This window comes from Silurus meridionalis, chromosome 23 (genome assembly GCF_014805685.1).
Source record: "Silurus meridionalis isolate SWU-2019-XX chromosome 23, ASM1480568v1, whole genome shotgun sequence".
Classification (NCBI taxonomy): Eukaryota; Metazoa; Chordata; class Actinopteri; order Siluriformes; family Siluridae; genus Silurus; species Silurus meridionalis.
In genome coordinates this window covers 17,186,653-17,207,184 of record NC_060906.1, presented here as the reverse complement: position 1 = coordinate 17,207,184, position 20,532 = coordinate 17,186,653, and the positions used below count along the sequence as shown (strand labels likewise).

Genomic DNA, 20,532 nt, shown 5'->3' with positions numbered 1-20,532 from the left:
AACACAGAAGGAAATAAGTGAGCAGCTGAGAAGCCTAAACCTCTGAGTGATCATTTCAGCAGAGTTGATGATGATAATGGCTGCTGTTTGTGTTGATAAGTGTCCAGCCACAGTGTCATAGGTTGATAATAGACACCTTTTCAATAGGTATTTATAATGTCTTCGTTTAAACCTAAATGCTATGATAGCGAACTGACCTTTTAGACTCTAAAACCTGCAGATGCTGCACTTTGTCTTCATATAACCTTAAAGTCAAAGCGCAGTAGCTGCAATATAAATCATCCCATTCAACTAACCTTTATTATTTAACAATAGAACTGAATTAACAATCCTTTATATTTTATGCATTTATAGATAAAATTTACTATTTATGTATAAATGAAGAAAAAAATGTTCATGTCGTTTCTTTTGAAAGCGAAATAGATAAAATATTCAGATTATTTTTGCATGCTACACTGTGGGTACATAATTTTTTTTTACTTCTAACTAGCTTACCACAAGCAAACTTTTCAGGATTTCTGATTGGGCTGCATTTTATGGACACAAAAAAAAATGAATTCAAAATATTTCATACAGATCTTCATAATGAATTCTTTGTTTTGTTTCCCCCCTCACTGTGCCCTATCAGTGCCCTTATACATTCTTCCACTGCCCAAACTGTCACTAACCTGAGGCAAGGTTGAAATATTTATTTTATATGTTTGTATGCTGTCCTGTGATCGAGAGGTGTTCCAATTTTTCCCACCTTGCCCTAGTTTTTTAGGAGATAGTCACTAGATCTACTGCAAACCTGATCAGAATCTAATGGCTACAGAATATAAATAAATAAAAAATTATGAACAACTTGAACAACGAAAGCGGCTAATTTATGAATTTTTCCTGGGTTTTTCCCGGTTTCACAAACTTCAAGCCAAAAAACTGAACCCCATAACATTAGACCAATGAAATTTCCGAACGGAAACAAATAAACACACCTCACCTGTGTTCTGAGCTGCACGGCTGTGTAAGCCTGTGTAAAGTACATTAGTGTAGATGGCTTATAGACAGGTGCGGCTTATTTATGTTAAAAATAAAAATATTTGTAAAATTCTGTGGGTGCGGCTTATATATGGGCGCGCTTTATAGTCCGGAAATTACGGTACATGTATATGTATATAATATATATTGGATATTCACTATTCAAAAAGGAGCAACAGAAATAGAGAAGAACAAAGATAAATTACTGGCTGGAATAAGGGTAAAAGCTAGTAATTATTAATGTTCCAGTCAAATGACACAGGGCCACTATTACCTGACACATTTTGCATTACAGTGGTACCAATTCTTCCTCACATATATTCTTGCTGCTAGCTGTGTTTTTGTCTTCGTGTGCTTCGGTGCAAACCACTCTGCTGTGAGTAATAGGCTTTGACCTGTGCTGTTCTGGTATCACAGCCTTTTACCACATATTTAGTGCTGTAACCAACATCGCTATAATGATAAACATACAGTTAATGGTGCAGCCCTAATTTTCAAGATGATTTTTAGTCCTTAATTATACATGTTCACAAGATGTTTACATAACTGCACTAATTTCCTTCAAGCCAGCAGCCAAGAAAGCATTCAGCTGTTTTTTATTTCTCATGGTGATACTGCTTGTACACAATGTCCAAGGATAGCAACAGTAACTCTATTCTGGCCTATGAAAAAAAAACTAGAGTGGCTTCACTACATTAACCGTGGTCTGTAGTTCTAAGTACATACAGCACACAATGTGTCCTTAAAGTAAGAAGACACCTGACCATCACAACCAAACATCCCGAAAGTATTGCAACAAAGCTGGAAACATACAACTGCATACGTCTTTATAGACTATAACAACAGTTCCTCTGTGCTCAAAGAAATGCTAATAAAGTTATAGTTTGTTCGTGAAAGAACTTACGTGTCCTCCACTGAGCCTTGACTTCAACTCCACTAAACGCCATTTAGAATACACTGAAACACTGACTTCCTTAACAGACATCAGTGCGTGACCTCATTAATGTTCCTATGGCTAAATGAACACAAATCCCTACAGCCATTCTAGTAGGAAAACTAGTGCAAAACCATCGCTAAAGAGCGGAGGTTATTATAACAGCAAAGACAGATTAATCTGGTATAAGTGTTTTTAGAGTCAAGTGTCCACAAACTTTAGGTCATATTGTGTATTTGTAAACAATACAGATTAAAAGAAAGTACATTTATATCGGGTGAACTTGTACTTCTCTATTCACACAAAGAGCATCAGGAGTATTATATAGAAATTATCTCATTTTCTGATGAAATCTAAAAGCAATCTATTATTTATGTTTACATCAAATCTCAGACATAGTCCAATTATAATGTTTAATAAAGGGCTTATTTATTTATTTATTTAAAGAAAATATGTCCTTTCACAATGCTCGCATGCAAGATTTTGGTTGCCATTTTTCTCTTTCTCTTTCTCTTTTCTTTCTTTTTTTATCACAATAAATGTAAATAACATATTTCTCTGCTTGAATCATAACTGATGATATGGAACTCGATGCAATAAAAATACTTCTGAGGACTAAATATTTTACATTTTAAGAAACATTTGTGCAAATGATTCAATTGCATGTGTCGAAAACAAGGTCAAACAATCCCTAGTGCTTGTGCTTTTCTATGGCATCGTCCAAATGATAAAACTGGTTCTCACAAAATAAACGTACTCGTTAATTCTGAGTCGCAGACAAAAATTACCATTCACCTAACGGTGGGTTCAGTAAGCCTGGATTAATTGATAATACAAAATCCTTCCCAAATCATAGCATAAAGAAGGTTATAAGTAAAATCTTTGAAATTTAGTGTAAGTTAATCCATCCTTTGAGGAACAGCAAGAAGAGTTGCTAATGTTATGCAAAAGAACACTCAAATGTGTTGCATGTTTGCATCTGGGATAAGGTATGGTTTGATTATTGTGCTGTTGTTTCAGGGCATTTTTAAAGCATTTGCAAATTTTTTTATCACTCTAACTGAAAAAAAAAAGATATCTAAAAAAAAAATATATATATATATATATACACACACACACACACACACACACACACACTATATTTTTATCCATTAAATTTGTTTTATTCTATGAATGTGTATGTGACAAATAATATTTGATTTGATTTAGTAACATCACAGTGTAACGTCACCATTGTCATTATCGGTGTCATATTTGTTTTCATAATATTTGATGGCATATGAGCTTGTGTCAGGGTTGCCAGATGTGCTTCATTTCGCATATGACCTTACTGTCAAAACATTGATATCATCTCAAATCAGAAACCTGATTCCACGACAATGATGCAATGTTATGCTGGTTTTTGCATGATGTGCATCATTCTCGTGCAATTACACACTGTCACAAAGTACTGTACAACCTGTGTACATGGGTAAGAATATGCAATGACATGTTATTCATTCACTGCATACTGTACATATCGTATCAAATCCATTCTTAATATAGTAAGAGCTTTTTTTATTACATTATTATTGTTATTATCATTTATTATTATTATCCTGCTTTATAACATTATCACCTTAGTACCTTTACGTCTTCCTTCTTTTCAAAATTAATACATACTTCTTTGCTTAAAATAGGTATTTCCACCAATTACAAGTGATCTTCACAGCCAATTTGGTTAGGGGATTGTGTTCTCAATGAATGTCAGAGTTTTGTCATTTTTAAAACATGTATAGCCCAAAGATGGCAGCTTCAGAAATGTGTAAGGCATAACAATGTGTTCAACACAGATAAAAATAAAGTTATAAATAGATAGAGTTTAAAGTGAAAGGACTTCATTGGTGTCTGAGTCTGGTCAAATAAGTTAGCAAAAACTGCTAAGATTACAGATTTTAAACAGCATTACTAGCATTACATTCAAAGAGGAATCACTACTAAGGAAATTTCACTCTGGGCTGGAGATAACAGAGCTTAAAAGAACAGAGAATTAGACGATCGAAATCTGCTCTGTCAATTAGGCAGCAAAGAAACCACTGTCAAAGTATAAACACACCATCCGCTTTCTGTTGAGCTGTTGCCCTGTGACTCCGTGTGGCACTTATTCTCTAGTGGCTTAGCTCCTATCTTCTTTGGTAACAGGTGCCGCTCATTTTTGATTGGGCCATCTGCAAAGGTTCAGTGGTGCAAGGGGTGTTGATGGATAGACAGTGCCAATGCCAGCCATCTCCACTCTTCCTCATAGTGATGGAGATGAGGAAATAATGAGGCCCAATAGGCAAGGCAAGTCAGGGGAGTAATGAATCTCTTCTTCTTCCTGAGACAGTGGCGTCTGCCTGGCCTCATCTCCCATACAATTTATCTCTGAGGAAAACAGTGCCCACCGTCCATTAAAGCCACACAAAATAAATTTCTCACTTCACCTACAGTTGACAGTGGAGTTTTTGAAAATTGACTATCTAAACTATTAGGGGGGGGCAGCAAAAATCACAAGTAAACAAATAAATACAGGATCAAGATCCTTATAATAATGAAAAATGGACCCATTAGTTAAGTAATAAAAACTAATCATATTTTTGTTTGTTTTAAGTACACGGCTAGATTAAAGATTGCATTCTTATACCATTATTCAAACTAAACCCATAAATAGAGACAGATTCTGGCCCACAGCACCCATGAAAGCCACCATGAGCAAGAAAAGCCAAAATGAGTTGCTCAAACACTGGAACATTACACATTACAAAAACAATTAAAGACTCATGAACGCACAGTGCTCCAGGCACACTGTGCCTCTGTTACGTGTGTTACTGTTCACTGTCCCAGAATGGCTGCTAGGGTCCTGGCTGAGTTGGGGTGTGCTTATGCATAAAGCCAGCTCTGACTCATTCCGCATGAGCTCAACCTAAATAAATTCTTCTGGAACCTCAGAAGGATGAGACTGACACAAAACCAAAGTGAGTATTTAAATAAAAACTGTTATACTAAATAGTAGAATAAACCAGTGTATCTACAAACTACAGGTTTTTAGATTATATTTCTTTTCCACAAACTATGAATAATCCACACATTTATGTTTGAATGTTGGGGCAACACACTGCCCTAGATTGGTCTTATTAGATTGATGCAAGTGCAAGAAAAACATTAAACAAAGGTAGACAACAGCAAGAACATGATATGCCTACAGGTGATAATGACTAAAGCTTGAGTGCTATACAATACATGACTAACCACTTATTATAATTAGACAACAATGTGGTTCAGGTGTACGTGGGTATGGGTGCTGTAGTCCAATGCTGTATCTGCACTACCTTTAGCATTATATTCAAAAAAGATTATAGTGAGAAAAATTGCTACACAGTACCAATGTAACGGAGAAAAAAGACTGAGGAGTGGATTATTCTTTATATATGTGTGGCAATCTTGGTAATCCCATTACATGATGACAATTTAATATTTTCTTTCATAGCTTTAAAGGAGTTTGAAACACTTTCTGAGATGAAACTGTTGTCTCTCAATAACAAGTTCTAGCATCTTACAGTGTGGTTTGCCACAGAAATGAACTATATATATATATATATATATATATATATATATATATATATATATATATATATATATATATATATAATCACATTTGAAGGTTGAAAACATTGCAGCTACACCAATGATTGAACATTAAACAACAATGATTATCTCTTAATCATGGCACCTGTTAGTGGGTGGGATATTATTAGGCAGCAAGTGAACATTTTGTCCTCAAAGTTGACGTGTTAGAAGCAGGAAAAATGGGCAAACCTAAGGACCAAATTGTGATGGCTAGACAACTGGGTCAGAGCATCTCCAAAGCTGTTTTTGGTCTGAAATTATCAGTATCTAGTTCAAATTTGTTATGCCTCGGTAGACACAAAGTTATGTCTGATCAGTGTATTCTAAACTAGCTGTCATTCTGTCAGCAAGTTAACTATAAATTACAATTTTCTTTGTTTGTTTTTTAAAAGACCAACTAATCTTTATTGATCTTCAGAATTCACAATGTTTACATCATAAACTCGATGTAGAGTCTACATTATTGCATTGAAAATTGTATTAATATAATTTATTATAATACTTAGTTGGCAAGCTATCACCTGTCATTTAAGGATAAACACCATTAGTGATTCCTAATCAAAGAATATCATGTTCAAATGAAAAACAAGCATCATCCTCATCAGTCTTTCTAGTCTGTTCTAATTCTAATATCTATTTCCAGAGATTCATGTCAGTTCTCTGTCTGGTCAATTAAAATGACAATAGGGAAAGTCAATGGATGAATTTGCCTCTGTTCCTGACCTGAAAAGATGAATCCATACCAATGCACAATAAAAAGGTGCCAGTCATGTGTCTGTCACTCTAAACTACACTGATCACTGTCCTACATTACACTGATATTGAAATAAAATCTCTGATATTGAATCGTTTGTAAGAAAAATAGCTTCGAGCTGATTGGATTGGGAGGAAGTAAACGAAGCAGACTAAGGAGAATATTCTGAAGTATACAGGCTGGGATATATGCTTTGTTTGTCACATGGAGAGGATTTATTGAAGAACACAGCCACTACTTTATAGACTATAACAACCTTTGTGTGGAAAACACATCTCCCACAAAGCGTGTTGTTTCATTTTTTAACAAAGGATTTGAAAGACCGGTTGAACCAATAGAAACTAGTCTTCGGGTCAGACAACAAGGAGATTAAATAGGTAGAGAATAAACAGGTTAAAAGGCAACTTTGTGAAGACAAGCAGAAATGCAGAAAGTGCCTCAGCTTGAATATGCCTCTTGTATTGTTGCAGAACATCCCAGTGCACTTAAGGGCTATGGACCAGTTACATTTACATTACGAAGACCTCAAGCATCTCTACTTAGAACATAGAGATAGAAGATGATCTGGTCTACATGCGCTATAGAGCTTTCTTACATTTAGATATGCAAGAAATCAATGTGCAAATCATCTTTTATGATTTTAAGCCTCTCTGTTTGGTAAACAGGTTCTGTGCAATGATGGTTGATGCCCCAAGAGTCTTCTGGATTATAGACTATCTTACCAACAAGCCACATTTTGTGAGGAAACTAAATTGTTTGTTCCCCAGCAGCCCTGGGGCATGCTCCACAATAAACCAGTGAGGAAATCCTGTAACATCCCCAGACTGAGTGCTAACCTGCTGAAGGAAGTAACAGAGGAGAGAACGGTAGTTACCCATTTGAAGAACATTTGAGCAATAATGCCTCTTTACTTCCATGGCTGCAAATCGAGAAGCACCTCTAGCCACCTCTAGCCACCAGCTCATTTAATCAGTGTGTGAAGATGCACTGTTATTACTATTTCCAGCTTAGTGGTTTTAGGCTTCCTCATATATATTTCTAGTAAACCACCCTGATTTATGAAAGCTAATACAAATGTCTGAATAAAAATAATAATCCAGTTGCAGGAAGACAATTCAAAATTTGATTTCATTTTTGCTTATTTTAAAAACATATATTTTTGTTTTGTTTTGTTTTTTTGGATGAGGGATTGTCACAAATTTCCCCTCTGTGCATGCATCATGGTTTCCAGCATGGGTAGAATTAGTGAGGCATTTTATTAATGAGGCAAGCACCCCCTACATATTTTCCTAATATTCCAGTTCTGTATTCAATTTCATTTTGTTTAATTTAATAAAACATTTTTTTGCAATTTTAGCCAGGTTTAACATACACCCTTGTTTCTAGCTAAAGACTTGGTATTTAATGTTATGTGTTCTCTCGTCCATCCAGACATACATGCATATCCAGGAAAGTAGGGTACCTGAGACCAAAAACATATAACAGACAGATATTAATGTACTCACTCAAACACAGTTTCTATAGCAACAACTACCTCAAAAGGACTTGTATGGTCTACTGTTACATAAGTTATTCTTCAAAAAATTATTAATAAAAATGCTATTTAACAAAACCAAGTGTCCACAACAGCATTTTGTGGTTCTGGTGAAACAAATCTGACTGACTTTAAAATTATTGTTTTATTAACTGCAATATTTATATTATTACCATTATTGATGTCTTCAGGAAGGATTTAAATTCAAACATTTACAATTATAATGTTTTTTAATTCACGATGTGTTCTACATGTCTCACGATACCTCACGATGTCTCACCTCCACAAGGCCATTATACACACATATATATATATATATATATATATATATATATATATATATATATATATATATATATATATATATATATATATATGTGTGTGTATATATATGTATATATTTCTTTATTTCTTGCTCTACTACTTCACTTTTCAAAGTCTATGCACAACAAACATGCTAATACTGTAAAAAATGGCTCTCAAAGCTTTTTTTAACAGAACAGAATTGAATTGTTGCTGTGAGGGATGTACATCATGTAGAAATAATACAGTGTTTAGTCGGAGTAAGCTGTAAATAGGGCGTCTTTTATTTGCTCTTTGTTGTGCAAGTTTAATGATGGAGCATATAGCAGGAAAACCATTAAGTTTAAAAGACGTTGCTTACACTAGTGAAACCAGCTCAATGAATTCAGTGAAGGTTGCAGAGGAGAAATTACCTAGATTAATGTTGTTTACGTAAATAACCATTCTGTGAAAATGTCCTACAGTGCAATAGCACACTGCTTATCTGCACACAGACAGAAGCTGTTTATCTTAAATCTTATAAAAGACTTAAAGACACTTAAGGCATTGGACTATAAAACATAAAAAAAAAAAAAAAAAAAAAAAAAAAATGCTCAAGATGGTCTGAAAGTGAATCAGTGAGAGAGTGGGCAATTTCCGCACTCCCGAGCCGCTGAGAAGAGCAATTCTCATTAATTACTGAAGATTCAGAGATTTTTTTGTGCTCACCAGGGCAGCTCTGGGCTCAAAGGCCACCTGGGCAAAATGTCCAGGGAAATTACCTCAAAAATTCACTCTATTGCCCAATCCATATCCCACCACCAAGCCGCTACAGCAGATCAGGTAGAGCTGGATCAGCAGCGTGCCGATTACTCCCGCCGGCTTTGCCTGACTGGCTTCAAGGAGCTTCAGTCATAATGCACATGCTTATCTTGTTCTCTCAGATCTGTGAGAAAAGGCCCAAGGGCTGGTTTCAGTTGGGGGTATGAATTCTACTTAGGATGACTTTCTTTGTCCTCCGATTCGATAGAAATCACACAAATAAATCCATTGGAACAGAGAAAGTTAACCAATCATGCAATTTGAACAATATAAGATCAGTAAATGCTGGATGAAATCTTTCAGGTTTCCCTCACTGGTTATTTTTTCCTCCTGACTGCTGCCTAATATTGCACATCTGCAGCTAATCTGGTCTCTCACGATCCAGCGTTCTAGAACAACTTTAATTTAATGAAACTGTCCATCCTAGAACTGGCAGGTTCAATCATATTTCATGCATGTTAACAAAGACATTGAAAGTGCAATTGCACCAAACAGTAGATTCAGCAACATTAATGTTACCAAGCTGTAAATGTTACGTGTTCCAGTGTCCAAAGTAGCAATTACAATTCTAATTAGCAATCAAGGCCTTGCAGTACTAAAGCACTAAAAATACTGGGAACTAGCAAAAGCCCATCAATTATCTTCACTGCTGGTCGACGGCTTCAATAGTTCTCTGGGGGGTAAAGCTACATTTCTGCAAGATGTTCAACATAACCCATAACTAATGAAAAATACATGGTATAAAAAAGCCGAGGCCAAAGGCAAGGATATACCGTATGTTTTAAACAACAATTGCTATCACGATTCAAACTTCACTAATGCTGCTTTCCGGGCATAGAAAATAACCAATACTTGGAGTTGGATCAACATGTGATTGAAATTCTGCTTTCTTAAAACTGTTATTTTGGTAGAAGAGACCATTTTTGCTCAATAACTGACTTCTGGAGAGAGCCGCATTGTTGCTTAGAAATCACTCCGAGGAAAAAGGGGGCAAATAGTAGCAAAAAATAACAACAATGTGGATTGAAGGGATTTTTTATTTCCAGCAAGTTTATTCCAACCTTCTGGCCAGCATATTATTTATAAATATGTATATAAATTCATTTTAATGGCACTGATTTTATTAACGCACGCATTTCTGTTTGACCGTTTTCATTGAAAATATAAATAAATTAATATAAAAGATGCAAAATTAAAACCTTTAGTTCAACACACATTTATTGACGACGTCCTTTCTTTACTCAGATGAAAAAAAAAAAACTCCACAGAAAAATAATTTTCAATCACTAAACATTTGTTTTAGTGAGGAGCCAAATCAAGCAACACAAAAGAAATCTGCCATGATACACACATCCGGCAATTAACCTTCTGGGTTTGAGAAACTGAAACAAACTAAAATTACTTTTTTCTTTTCTTGATCGTGCAGACAACAGAAACACATAATTTCGAATGTGTCAATGGTCTACTTTTATTTGTATACACTCAAAATAAGAACAAAACACTGGGCTTTATTAAAATTAAGAAAACAGACAGGGGGCGCTCTCTGCCGTTTCTGACATCTCTTTTCACAAACACAAATAAAACAACCTTAATCTCAGTGAATACTTCCCTCACAGACATAATAAAATATATATGTATATATGTATAGACTACTTTTAGATGAACCGATTCACATTTCAAGCTTTTTATACATATATTATTATTATGTCTGTGAGGCAAGTATTCACTGACATTCAGGTTGTTTTATTCTCTGTAATCCGTATGAAAGTTAGAAGAGGTACAGTTTATCCGGCATCACCTCATCAACCGTCCGTGTGAAAACATAGCAAAACTTTCATTTGGTGTCCTGATGATTTACATAATTTAAAACACCATAGTTACTTTTAAAACAGTTACAAGAATATTTAGCTTTTCTGCTTTATGTTGTATAGTTTCACTTATAATAAACATACATTTGCATAAAGCATCCATATTCGTCCCCGACCATGTTGATTAAATCTCGGGCCCCAGGTTTATCGCAGAATTGCATTTGCCACATAACTTATTTATTTAGCTGATTTTGAAATAATAGACCAATAATCTTATAGAGAATTGTTTTAATGAAATATTAATTATAAAATTAAATAAAATGTATATATATGTATATATATATGAATGATTTACTGAGATAGGAACTAGAGTGTGTATAAAGGGTATCATGGTAAGCACCAGTCTCTTGGAGAATAAAGCAGCCAGTCTTCTGATAATTTAAATGCGCACTTTGTTTCTTCCTATTCTAAGAAAAGGATGTTTAATACAGCAGTTAAAAAGAAAGTGTGCACTTAATGCTTCTAGAGTCTACATCTTAACTAAAACAAACAGGAGGCAGTTTTCTTCCATGTGAATTGTGTTTTCCATAAAACCCTGTATACAGGATATGCAAGCTACAGTTGCACAGTAGCATTGATTATAGCTTTCTAAAGATAATTACTATTCGAATTATTTTTAAAGTGTGAAATTTGACACTTGGTGTGGTATGCTTGTTTAATCCTGCAGGCTCAAAGTATTTATTTTTTCTTCTTTTTGCATAATTTCGGACACATCTTTAAAGATTTTCAAGCTCTACAGTGATGCTGTTTAAATTGGGCCTGTAATTTTATTTTCAAAACTAGTAGTTTAGGTTACTCACCCTGAAAGATACATATTAAAATACATACAGATTACATACATACATATATAGCCAACAGTTTGTGGTGACCTGGACATGAAACATATATGGAAAGTTGGAATCACATACAGTACAGTATGTTTGAATGCTTTCCAATTTCCAACAAACCTGCTTCAGCATGCTAATGCCCCTGTTCCTGAGGCCACATTTTTGAAGACATAGGTTGCCAGATGAAAAAACTTCACTGGCCTGCACAAAGCCCTGAACCTCAACCTCACTAAGCACCTTTAGGAAATGGAATATCAACTGCACCTTCTCATCTGACCACACTGCATGACCTTACTAATGCTGTTGTAGGCATTTAATGTATTTAAACTGCATCTTCATGCTGTAACTTGCAAGATAACTGCGATATTGAAATAATAGGCCATTTTTAAACAGCATAAAAGTGGAACCTGTAGTATTGCACTACATTGGATGTATACAGTAGCTTTAAGGCATGTTTTAATGCTTTCTCTTTAAGGTGCATCTAAGCATCAACTTTTTACAGTGAATTTAATTTTCAGTTACTTTTTTTTACAAATATGAGCCAGCTAGGAGTAAGCAAGGCGAAAATAGTACAAATTAAGCTTATATTAATTGTAAAATGTAAATCTTTGAATCTATTATCTTGCATTGTGAGTGATGTGCTTCTTCTGAAGTCACATGAACAAAAACAGAACAAAAAACAAGCCTAAGTGCATTGGAAAATTGAGTGCAATGGAAATAAAGAGATTGTTGAATTGCAACAGTACCAAGAAACATGATAGTTTGATTGCACTCAGTTTTCAACCACTTAATCAGAGGTGATGTATTTAAGATCCTGATATTCATCCACAGAAAAGCTACTTTAATGATTTTTGATTTTTGGCTTTTGAAGTGTTATTATGTGTCTATACAGTAGTTCAAACATCCACCAGAGCTGAAATCCAGAGTACATTTTCATGAAGATTTCTTTACAGTAACTGTGACATATTCATTAAGGCAAGAAAGTGTCACACAGCATGAAGGTTTTGAGGAGCACTTAACAATAATAAATGTATTGACCACTTCCAAGAAGTGAAACATAGTATTTTTCACAAGCAATCTTGTCACACTAGTATGAAGCTTGCATTAGTCTATTCAGTGACAAAACTACGAAGGCAATATCTGGAAAAGATAAAATGACTCTTTTTATGAACCATTAAAAAATATAAGCATATCAGAGCTGACTGGAAGCATTAGAAGAAAAAGCATCTGCATATCACCAGAACATTATACTAGGTACTGTATAACCAGATTAATAAAACCCTGATGGCAAATGTATATGATTTAGATAATTTTCCTACATATTACACCATTCAGTGAGCCATCATGCTTTATAGATGGGGTCAGGGTCAAGAAGCAGGATGACTTCGATCAGTATAGAAATGTTTCAACATGAGATAAAGGCAATCAATCACAACTTTATATTTCTCATAAGCTGTACATATAATATTTATAAATCCCACTCAACACACTTAAAATACCCTTTACCATTTTAGCTTCATTATACATGTGCAAAAACATTTGCAGAGACTTTCCAAGATGGTACATTTCTACTTACTTTTGTTACACTAACACCATTACGCTAAACATGAAATATATTAAATAATACAATAAACTAAAGCGTAAAATCGCACGGGTTTTGAAACACTGTTCTGAACTCAGCTTCTGAATTAATAAGTTGTTCAAACAATTTTCTTTGACAAATATGATCAACCCTCTTACTGATGGCATTGATGTTGCATAAAAATTAATCAATATGTAATCCAGCAGCAGATTTAGAGAATCCAGTAATTAACGGCAAAGCCATTGAGTCACTGAAAAGTGTAACCTCTAGTCAATCGGTAATCAATGACAGAAATAATGCATTGCTAGTAAATATTCAGTATAACTGCTTCTGTCAATACAACAAAGCCTGTTAAGTGCCTACTTAACACACTGTATATGTACTGTATATTCATGTGTGTGTATATATATATATAGACACACCTGCTCATCCAAAGAGTTTTCTTTATTTTTATGACTATGAAAATTGTAGAGTCACACTGAAGGCATCAAAACTATGAATTAACACATGTGGAATTATATACATAACAAAAAAGTGAACTGAAAATGTCATATTGTAGGTTCTTCAAAGTAGGCATCAAGAGAATGCCAAGAGTGTGCAAAGCAGTAATCTAAGCAAAAGGTGGCTACTTTGAAGAACCTACAATATGACATATTTTCAGTTGTTTCACACTTTTTTGTTATGTATATAATTCCACATGTGTTAATTCATAGTTTTGATGCCTTCAGTGTGACTCTACAATTTTCATAGTCATTAAAATAAAGAAAACTCTTTGAATGAGAAGGTGTGTCCAAACTTTTGGTCTGTACTGTATATATATATATATATATATATATATATATATATATATATATATATATATATATATATATATATATATATATATACATACAGACACGCATATATGTACATGTATATGTACAGTATGTATATAATATAAGAAATACTTACAGTAGACATCCACTCTGATGGATTTGATTGCTGGCGAGCCGAGTCCATTTTCTGCCTTGCAGTAATAGCGTCCTCCTTGGTGCCGCTGGATCTTAGCGATGTGAAGTGTCTCATTAAAGACACTTGAATCCTGGAAACGGTCTGACACACTTCCTGCTGTCTTAGTCCATCGAATCTACATGAACAAAAAAAAAAAAGAAAAACAGAAATATAATAAGGCAAGAAACAGTGAAAGTGCTTTTTTCTGCGCTTTTTTAGGACAGTTTGTAAACAATCACATCAGAAAGCATCTTGTATTTAACTGTGCAAACCTAAGTTCCAAGAGAATTTAAATCTAATAAATGGATATAAAAATACCTGAAAATGTTTGTGAGCGACATTTAGCAAGTACTGTAAAATATTCTTCAAACTGTAAAAAAATGTAGGTAGGGTCACGTTCAGTAAAGTGCACCTTGGGGTAAAATGTCCTTTACTCAATCATTTTAATAAGAAGTAGTTAAATGTTAATTTTACTGGATATATTATGGATCCCAAAGCTATAAGAAGACTACTTATTGCTATGGGAACCATAAAAAAGACAATTCCTTTTTTTCCTGAGAAATCCTTAGTAAAAAAATAATTATGTTCATAAAAACAATATATGTTCTTATTAGGGCATTTTCCTAAGGATAACAAATACATTTAAACATATCTACGATATTTTATGAATTACAAATCTTTTTTTGAGGTAAATGCTTATGAGGCATTATCTGTCATTTTGCAAGGAATAATGCACAATGGCCTGTGATGTTACAGCAAAATAATCCATTTATATAACCTTTATATAAACATACTCATTGTACAGGTCACTGTGAGGACACTGCTGGTGTTTCTTCACATTCATGTCTTAATAAGCAGAGCTTGAATTGAATGCATTATGACAGCTATGAGATCATACACCAGCTCAAACGATGAATGTCTGCGGATACATTTACCCAGTTATGCAAGATTATTTTTTTTTAAAACAGCAGCCACTAATTTCCACCATTTCAATGCACGGAGACGTTTTCTCGATTTGTTAAGATTGCAACCCGGATGAATTATGCTCTTCTTCACATACATTATGGCATTAATATGCTTTGGGCATTAATGACAATGTGTAACATTATCCCAATTACTTATCCATTTTAAGTGTTTATTATACAAAGAAAATATAGATATACCAAAAGTATTGGGTCACCTAGTCATAAATATCGTATGTCCTTTTAGCATCACATCCTACATTATTCCCAATTTGCTATTATAATTTCCTCCACTCTTCTTGAAAGATGTTCCACTAGATTTTGGAGAGTGCTTGTGGAGATTTCTGCTCATTCAGACACAGGAGTGTTAGTTAGCGTTCTAGTTTATACCAGAAAGGTGTTCAATAGAGATTAGAACAAAGTCCTAAAGCAGGAGATCTTTCACTCCAACCCATGCCGCGCATATCTTTATGGAGTAGGCTTTGCGCACTGGGGTATTGCCGTGCTGAAACAGGTTTGGGTTTTCTAGTTAAAGTGAAGGGAAATTTTCATGCTACTGCATCCCAAAGACGTTCTATACAACTTTATGCCTTCAGCTTTGTGATAACGGTTTGGGAAAGAACCACATACGGTTGGGAAAGTCAGGTGACCCAATACGTTTGGCAATATAGTGTATTACAGAAGTGCAAAGTATAATGTACAGGTGTAGAGACCAGCTCATTTCTGTTGAGCAACATATTCTGTTTTATTTCAGTGAGGTTAGTTTGTTTAGCATGATTCTGTTTTTTTTTTTTTTTTGTGCATCTGCAACTTTCTAGGGGTGCCACATATTTCTAGGAGTGTCACAAATCCCCTTTATTTGCCTTTGTGCAGGCATTCTTTAAAGCATGAATAGTGCTGCTCGGGTTTTCACTTTTTCATAACGTGATTTGCTTACATTTTGTTTACATACCATTTTGCATCGTTTCCATGTATCTTGTTTTATCGTTACAATATATTACTGGCTTATTGGTTAAACACAGAAGTCAGGTGCCAAGTAATTAGAAGCTAATTAAAAGTTGGTACCTAGTAACAACCCAGAAGCCCTACTCATACATCTAACCAACGTCTGTGCAACTAAAAGATTTTGACAATGTCAAAAGGTTCATTTTAAACAGATAAAGAAAAACAGTCTGCATATAAAATCCTCTCAATCTGTTTCAACTTTGAGTTGTTGAGCATTGCTTATGTATAAATAGTCATAAAATGCTGTCTTGTGTTTCTCTGCCACTTCCTTTCTTCTGTCTTATAGCCAGCTTTTTTCTTCTTGTTCTTTCTTGCTTAGGTCAATGATTTGCAAAGGGCATCAACCCCAAACCATAACCTTAACCTTAAACTATTCAGTCATGCTGAGTTATGCATATCGCATCCTTTTTCAGTTCATAAAACCAACTTCACCCACCACAAGAAATGTATTCCATTCTGCAATTCGATACTCTGCACATCATACCAGCTTCTATATGCCAAACGAAAAGAACTAGAATGAACCATCTAGGATTAAAAGTAAATGGTATGTTATAGGATCGGAAAAAAAACATTCATTCAGCTCTGTTTATTTGTTCAAGTGGTAAAGCATGTGTCGGTTCTAAATTGGTGTGACGCTAGAGAATGATAGTCATCCACTTTGTTGTTGTGGTGAAACAGTAACCTTGTGAGGTTGTTTAGCTGGAGAACCCACTCGGCAGGTGGCGAGTACCACGAGGAGTTGCTGGGTTTCTCTGTATTGCTGTATTTTGAACTGAATTTTATCGAACAACAGTGAGTCATACTCTTCTGTGTGTTGACTAGTGTATTACCACAGACTGGAAAACAAAATGCACTGACACAGAACACAACTTGAAAAATACAAACTTTGACAATCTTGACAAGAAAACAAAACAAAAACAAAACAGAAAACATCAGAAGCTTAGCTAGCTAGTTAGAGTTAGCAAGCTAGTTCATATCTATTCATCAAATATACAGATACAGTACAAGCTTAATCAGAAGAAAACTATGTGAATACAGAGTCTAACATGATGATGCATGTACCAAATCGCTTGTCAGTACACTAATCTTGTCACTAATTAGTGCATATTGTGTGAAGTCGAGTGAAGTCCTGAATTCTCTGTAAATGGTGCTCACAATTGTGATATTAATCTGTGCAGTGAAAATGGATGCAGAATAACCCACAATATGAAAAATAGCTTGCAATTGCTTCTTTTTTAAACAAGAAGCCGAAATTTTCAGATAAGTAAAGCTGCAGCTTTAATCTAATTAATTATAAATAAAGAAGTCTAAATTCTCGAGGTTTTCTGTTTTAGGCTGCTCTGTCTAAAGGATGTGGAATAAACAGAATTTCTAGATTTGTAAAACATTTCAAAAATTACGGATGTAACTAACAATTATTTTGACAATCGATTAATCGGATGATTACTTTTTTTTATATTCAATTCTTTTCAATTAATTGAACATTTTAAACATTATTTCAAACAAATTAAACATTTTGCTTAGTATAACTTTATAAAAGCCTACGTTAGGGTATTTTTGTATAGAAGTGTACTTAAAAAATGCAAATGCCACATATTGAGTTGAACTATCTTTAATTTTGACATTTTATAAAGCATATAGGGGCTGCTTGTTGAGGAGTGCAGAACAAATTCATGCTGGGTTGTTTCTTTCTGTAAAAACAAAACAAACAAAAAACACAGCATTTAAGTTTTAAGTCAAGTGAAGCAATTTGTGTAAATCAACATTTTTATTGTTTTTAAAATTGATTTAAATAAATACACAGACATTTCGTTCATTTGTAAAGATATAAGCAACTAGAACATATTAAATTAAATTTAGTATAATAATTAAATTATATATGCATAAATTAAATATACAAACATTGAAAATAAGCATTTAAACATACAGTAGTAAATCAGGTTTGAAAACAGATAAGTTACTGTTGTAGTTGGAAAACAGATGAAATGTCCTGAAGTTGGTAAACAAACATTTTACCCAATAGCACTTCATTAAACTATACAGTTTTTGCTTACCATGCTGATGTTTCGCCTTCATCCATGACTCTACCTAGGATTTCCGGATGACTGCAGCTGCCCTTCATGAACAGAGAGGAGGATGGGCGGGAAGAAAACGGCTAAAAGAAAGTGTCTACGGAAAAGACTAAACACGTGGAGGGAGGGCCTGCATGCTCCCAAGCCTATAGCAGCTTTCACATTTACAGGCAGTTTGGAGTCCACCCAAGTCATTAGTCCCATCTCTCTCCACTTAACAAACTCATGCACTACTCAACTGCTGAGCATGTGCACTGTTTTTTTTATGCCTTGTAGCATCATAAGGCAATCTGCAAAAAAAAAAAAAAAGAAAAGAAAAGAGCCAGCGTAGTAATCACAAATAAGCAAGTTGAGTCAAAATCAGACTTCTGTCCAGCTGGTCTCAGTGGCAGCATGCATGCATGTGTTTCTATCCATCTGCTTCCAGTCACACTTGTGCATCTGATTCGCTACAGGGAAATGACATTCTTGTGAAATCTGCTCACCTACCATCAAAGAGTGAGGCTGTGATAGCATTTTGGTGCTGTAGTCTGTCCCGCCACTACGATTGCCTGGAATTGTAGTATATCTTGAGATGAGGTTAGCAGCCCATGAAATGGAAATTGCATAATGTTTGATGTGATTATTACATTCTCATATATCCAATCGTAGCAAATTAGATAGAAATATCACTTTGGATGAAAGTGCAGGAGGAGACTGCAGATTCTTTTTTTTTTTTTTTTTACTTCAAATAGGGAATACTCTGCTAAAAATGTTTGAATTATAATTTTAAAGCAACACATTCATGCCTGAGTGTAAAGACAATAGGCAGGGGCAATGCTAAATTACAAATTTTCTTAATAGATTAACCTTATTATTATTATTATTATTATTATTATTATTATTATCATCATTATTATTATTATTATTATATAGATATTAGATATATAATATATATATATATATATATATATATATATATATATATATATATATATATATATATATATATATATATATATATAATAAGCAATAGACGGTACTGAAACGCTCCTATCGCTGCTTGTTTTTTTGTTCATATTCTAATCTCAAACTCAGAAATGATGGATTGCCTCTGCTGCAAATTGCTGAACACCCGTTACATTTGACTTGTGTTTACCAACACAGTGTTGTGGGTAGACTTGACTTTTTTAATTTTATTTCCAGAATACACTAAGACTCGGCTCAGCAAGTGATCGATTTCCAGCAATACAAGAGTCGATTACTGTACATTTGAGCCTTATAACATCCACTATGGAGAATACTATTTCTGTGAAGGTGCAGCCTAAATAAATTATGAGATGGAAAGTTTATTGACTCAGTTTTGCTGTTTGACTGAACTGTAACCCATCTCTCTTCCAAACACGCACGAAAAAAGACTGCTATAGTGATTTATATGTTCCATTAATTTCCTTTTATTTTCACTCTTCCTTTGAGAAAAGTGAGAAGATATTATGGAAAAATACTTTTGGTCTGGCTTTAAGCATATTTTAATACAGTGTATACACACAGCCAATTAGGTATCAAGCTATTTTTTTTAAATAATGTCAATTACATACATCTAATGGAAAGTAACCAAACTCTAGGTACTTCTGTTACAGTGCTGGAATATGTGGTTCATTCTGAATTTTTTTTTTTGGGTAAAAGATATATCAGAAAGACTGTAAGTGAATTAAAGTATAGTATGTGCAAATTTTAATAATTCAATTTTGAAGCCCAATCATGAAGCAGCTTCCTGCCAAAGGACAGACAACAGGTGCCAAATGCATTATGTAGCAGCAGCAATAACTTAGACATTGCAGACTCATTAGCAGCCCCATCACAGTTTATCAGCCATTTTTAGTTTAAAATGCTTTAAAGAAAGCAGCATAATAATAATCTGCAAACACAAAATCTGTGCTGCTATTGGCATTCCACAGCTCAACATCCAGTCGGATACAGAGAAACCTACAGGGAAGCCATTATCATAAACATAAGATGTTACTTAATGATTGCGATCATGTCTCGCTATCTATATTAGGGCTGTCACTCGTTTACATTTTTTAATCACAGGACAGATGATTATTATGACTAAAACTACCCTAAACATAGAGGATAAAGAACACAGACATGTTTCAAAGACAGTAGACATGTTTTTCAAAGTACTTGTTCATGCCTATTAAACACCACAGGTTCTCATTACTTCACTTTCTTTGCACTGAACCAGTTGCTCAAAACAAC

General features: G+C 34.3%; 1 protein-coding gene across 1 annotated transcript in view; it reads right to left on the bottom strand.

The window, feature by feature from the left end:
* LOC124377073 (MAM domain-containing glycosylphosphatidylinositol anchor protein 2-like) overlaps window positions 1-20,532 on the bottom strand; it is a 192,619-nt gene that overhangs the window by 94,307 nt on the left and 77,780 nt on the right. The window contains exon 3 of the mRNA XM_046836373.1: window positions 14,217-14,391. Within this exon, the coding sequence (XP_046692329.1) occupies window positions 14,217-14,391 (175 nt within the window). The remainder of the gene's footprint in view (window positions 1-14,216; window positions 14,392-20,532) is intronic.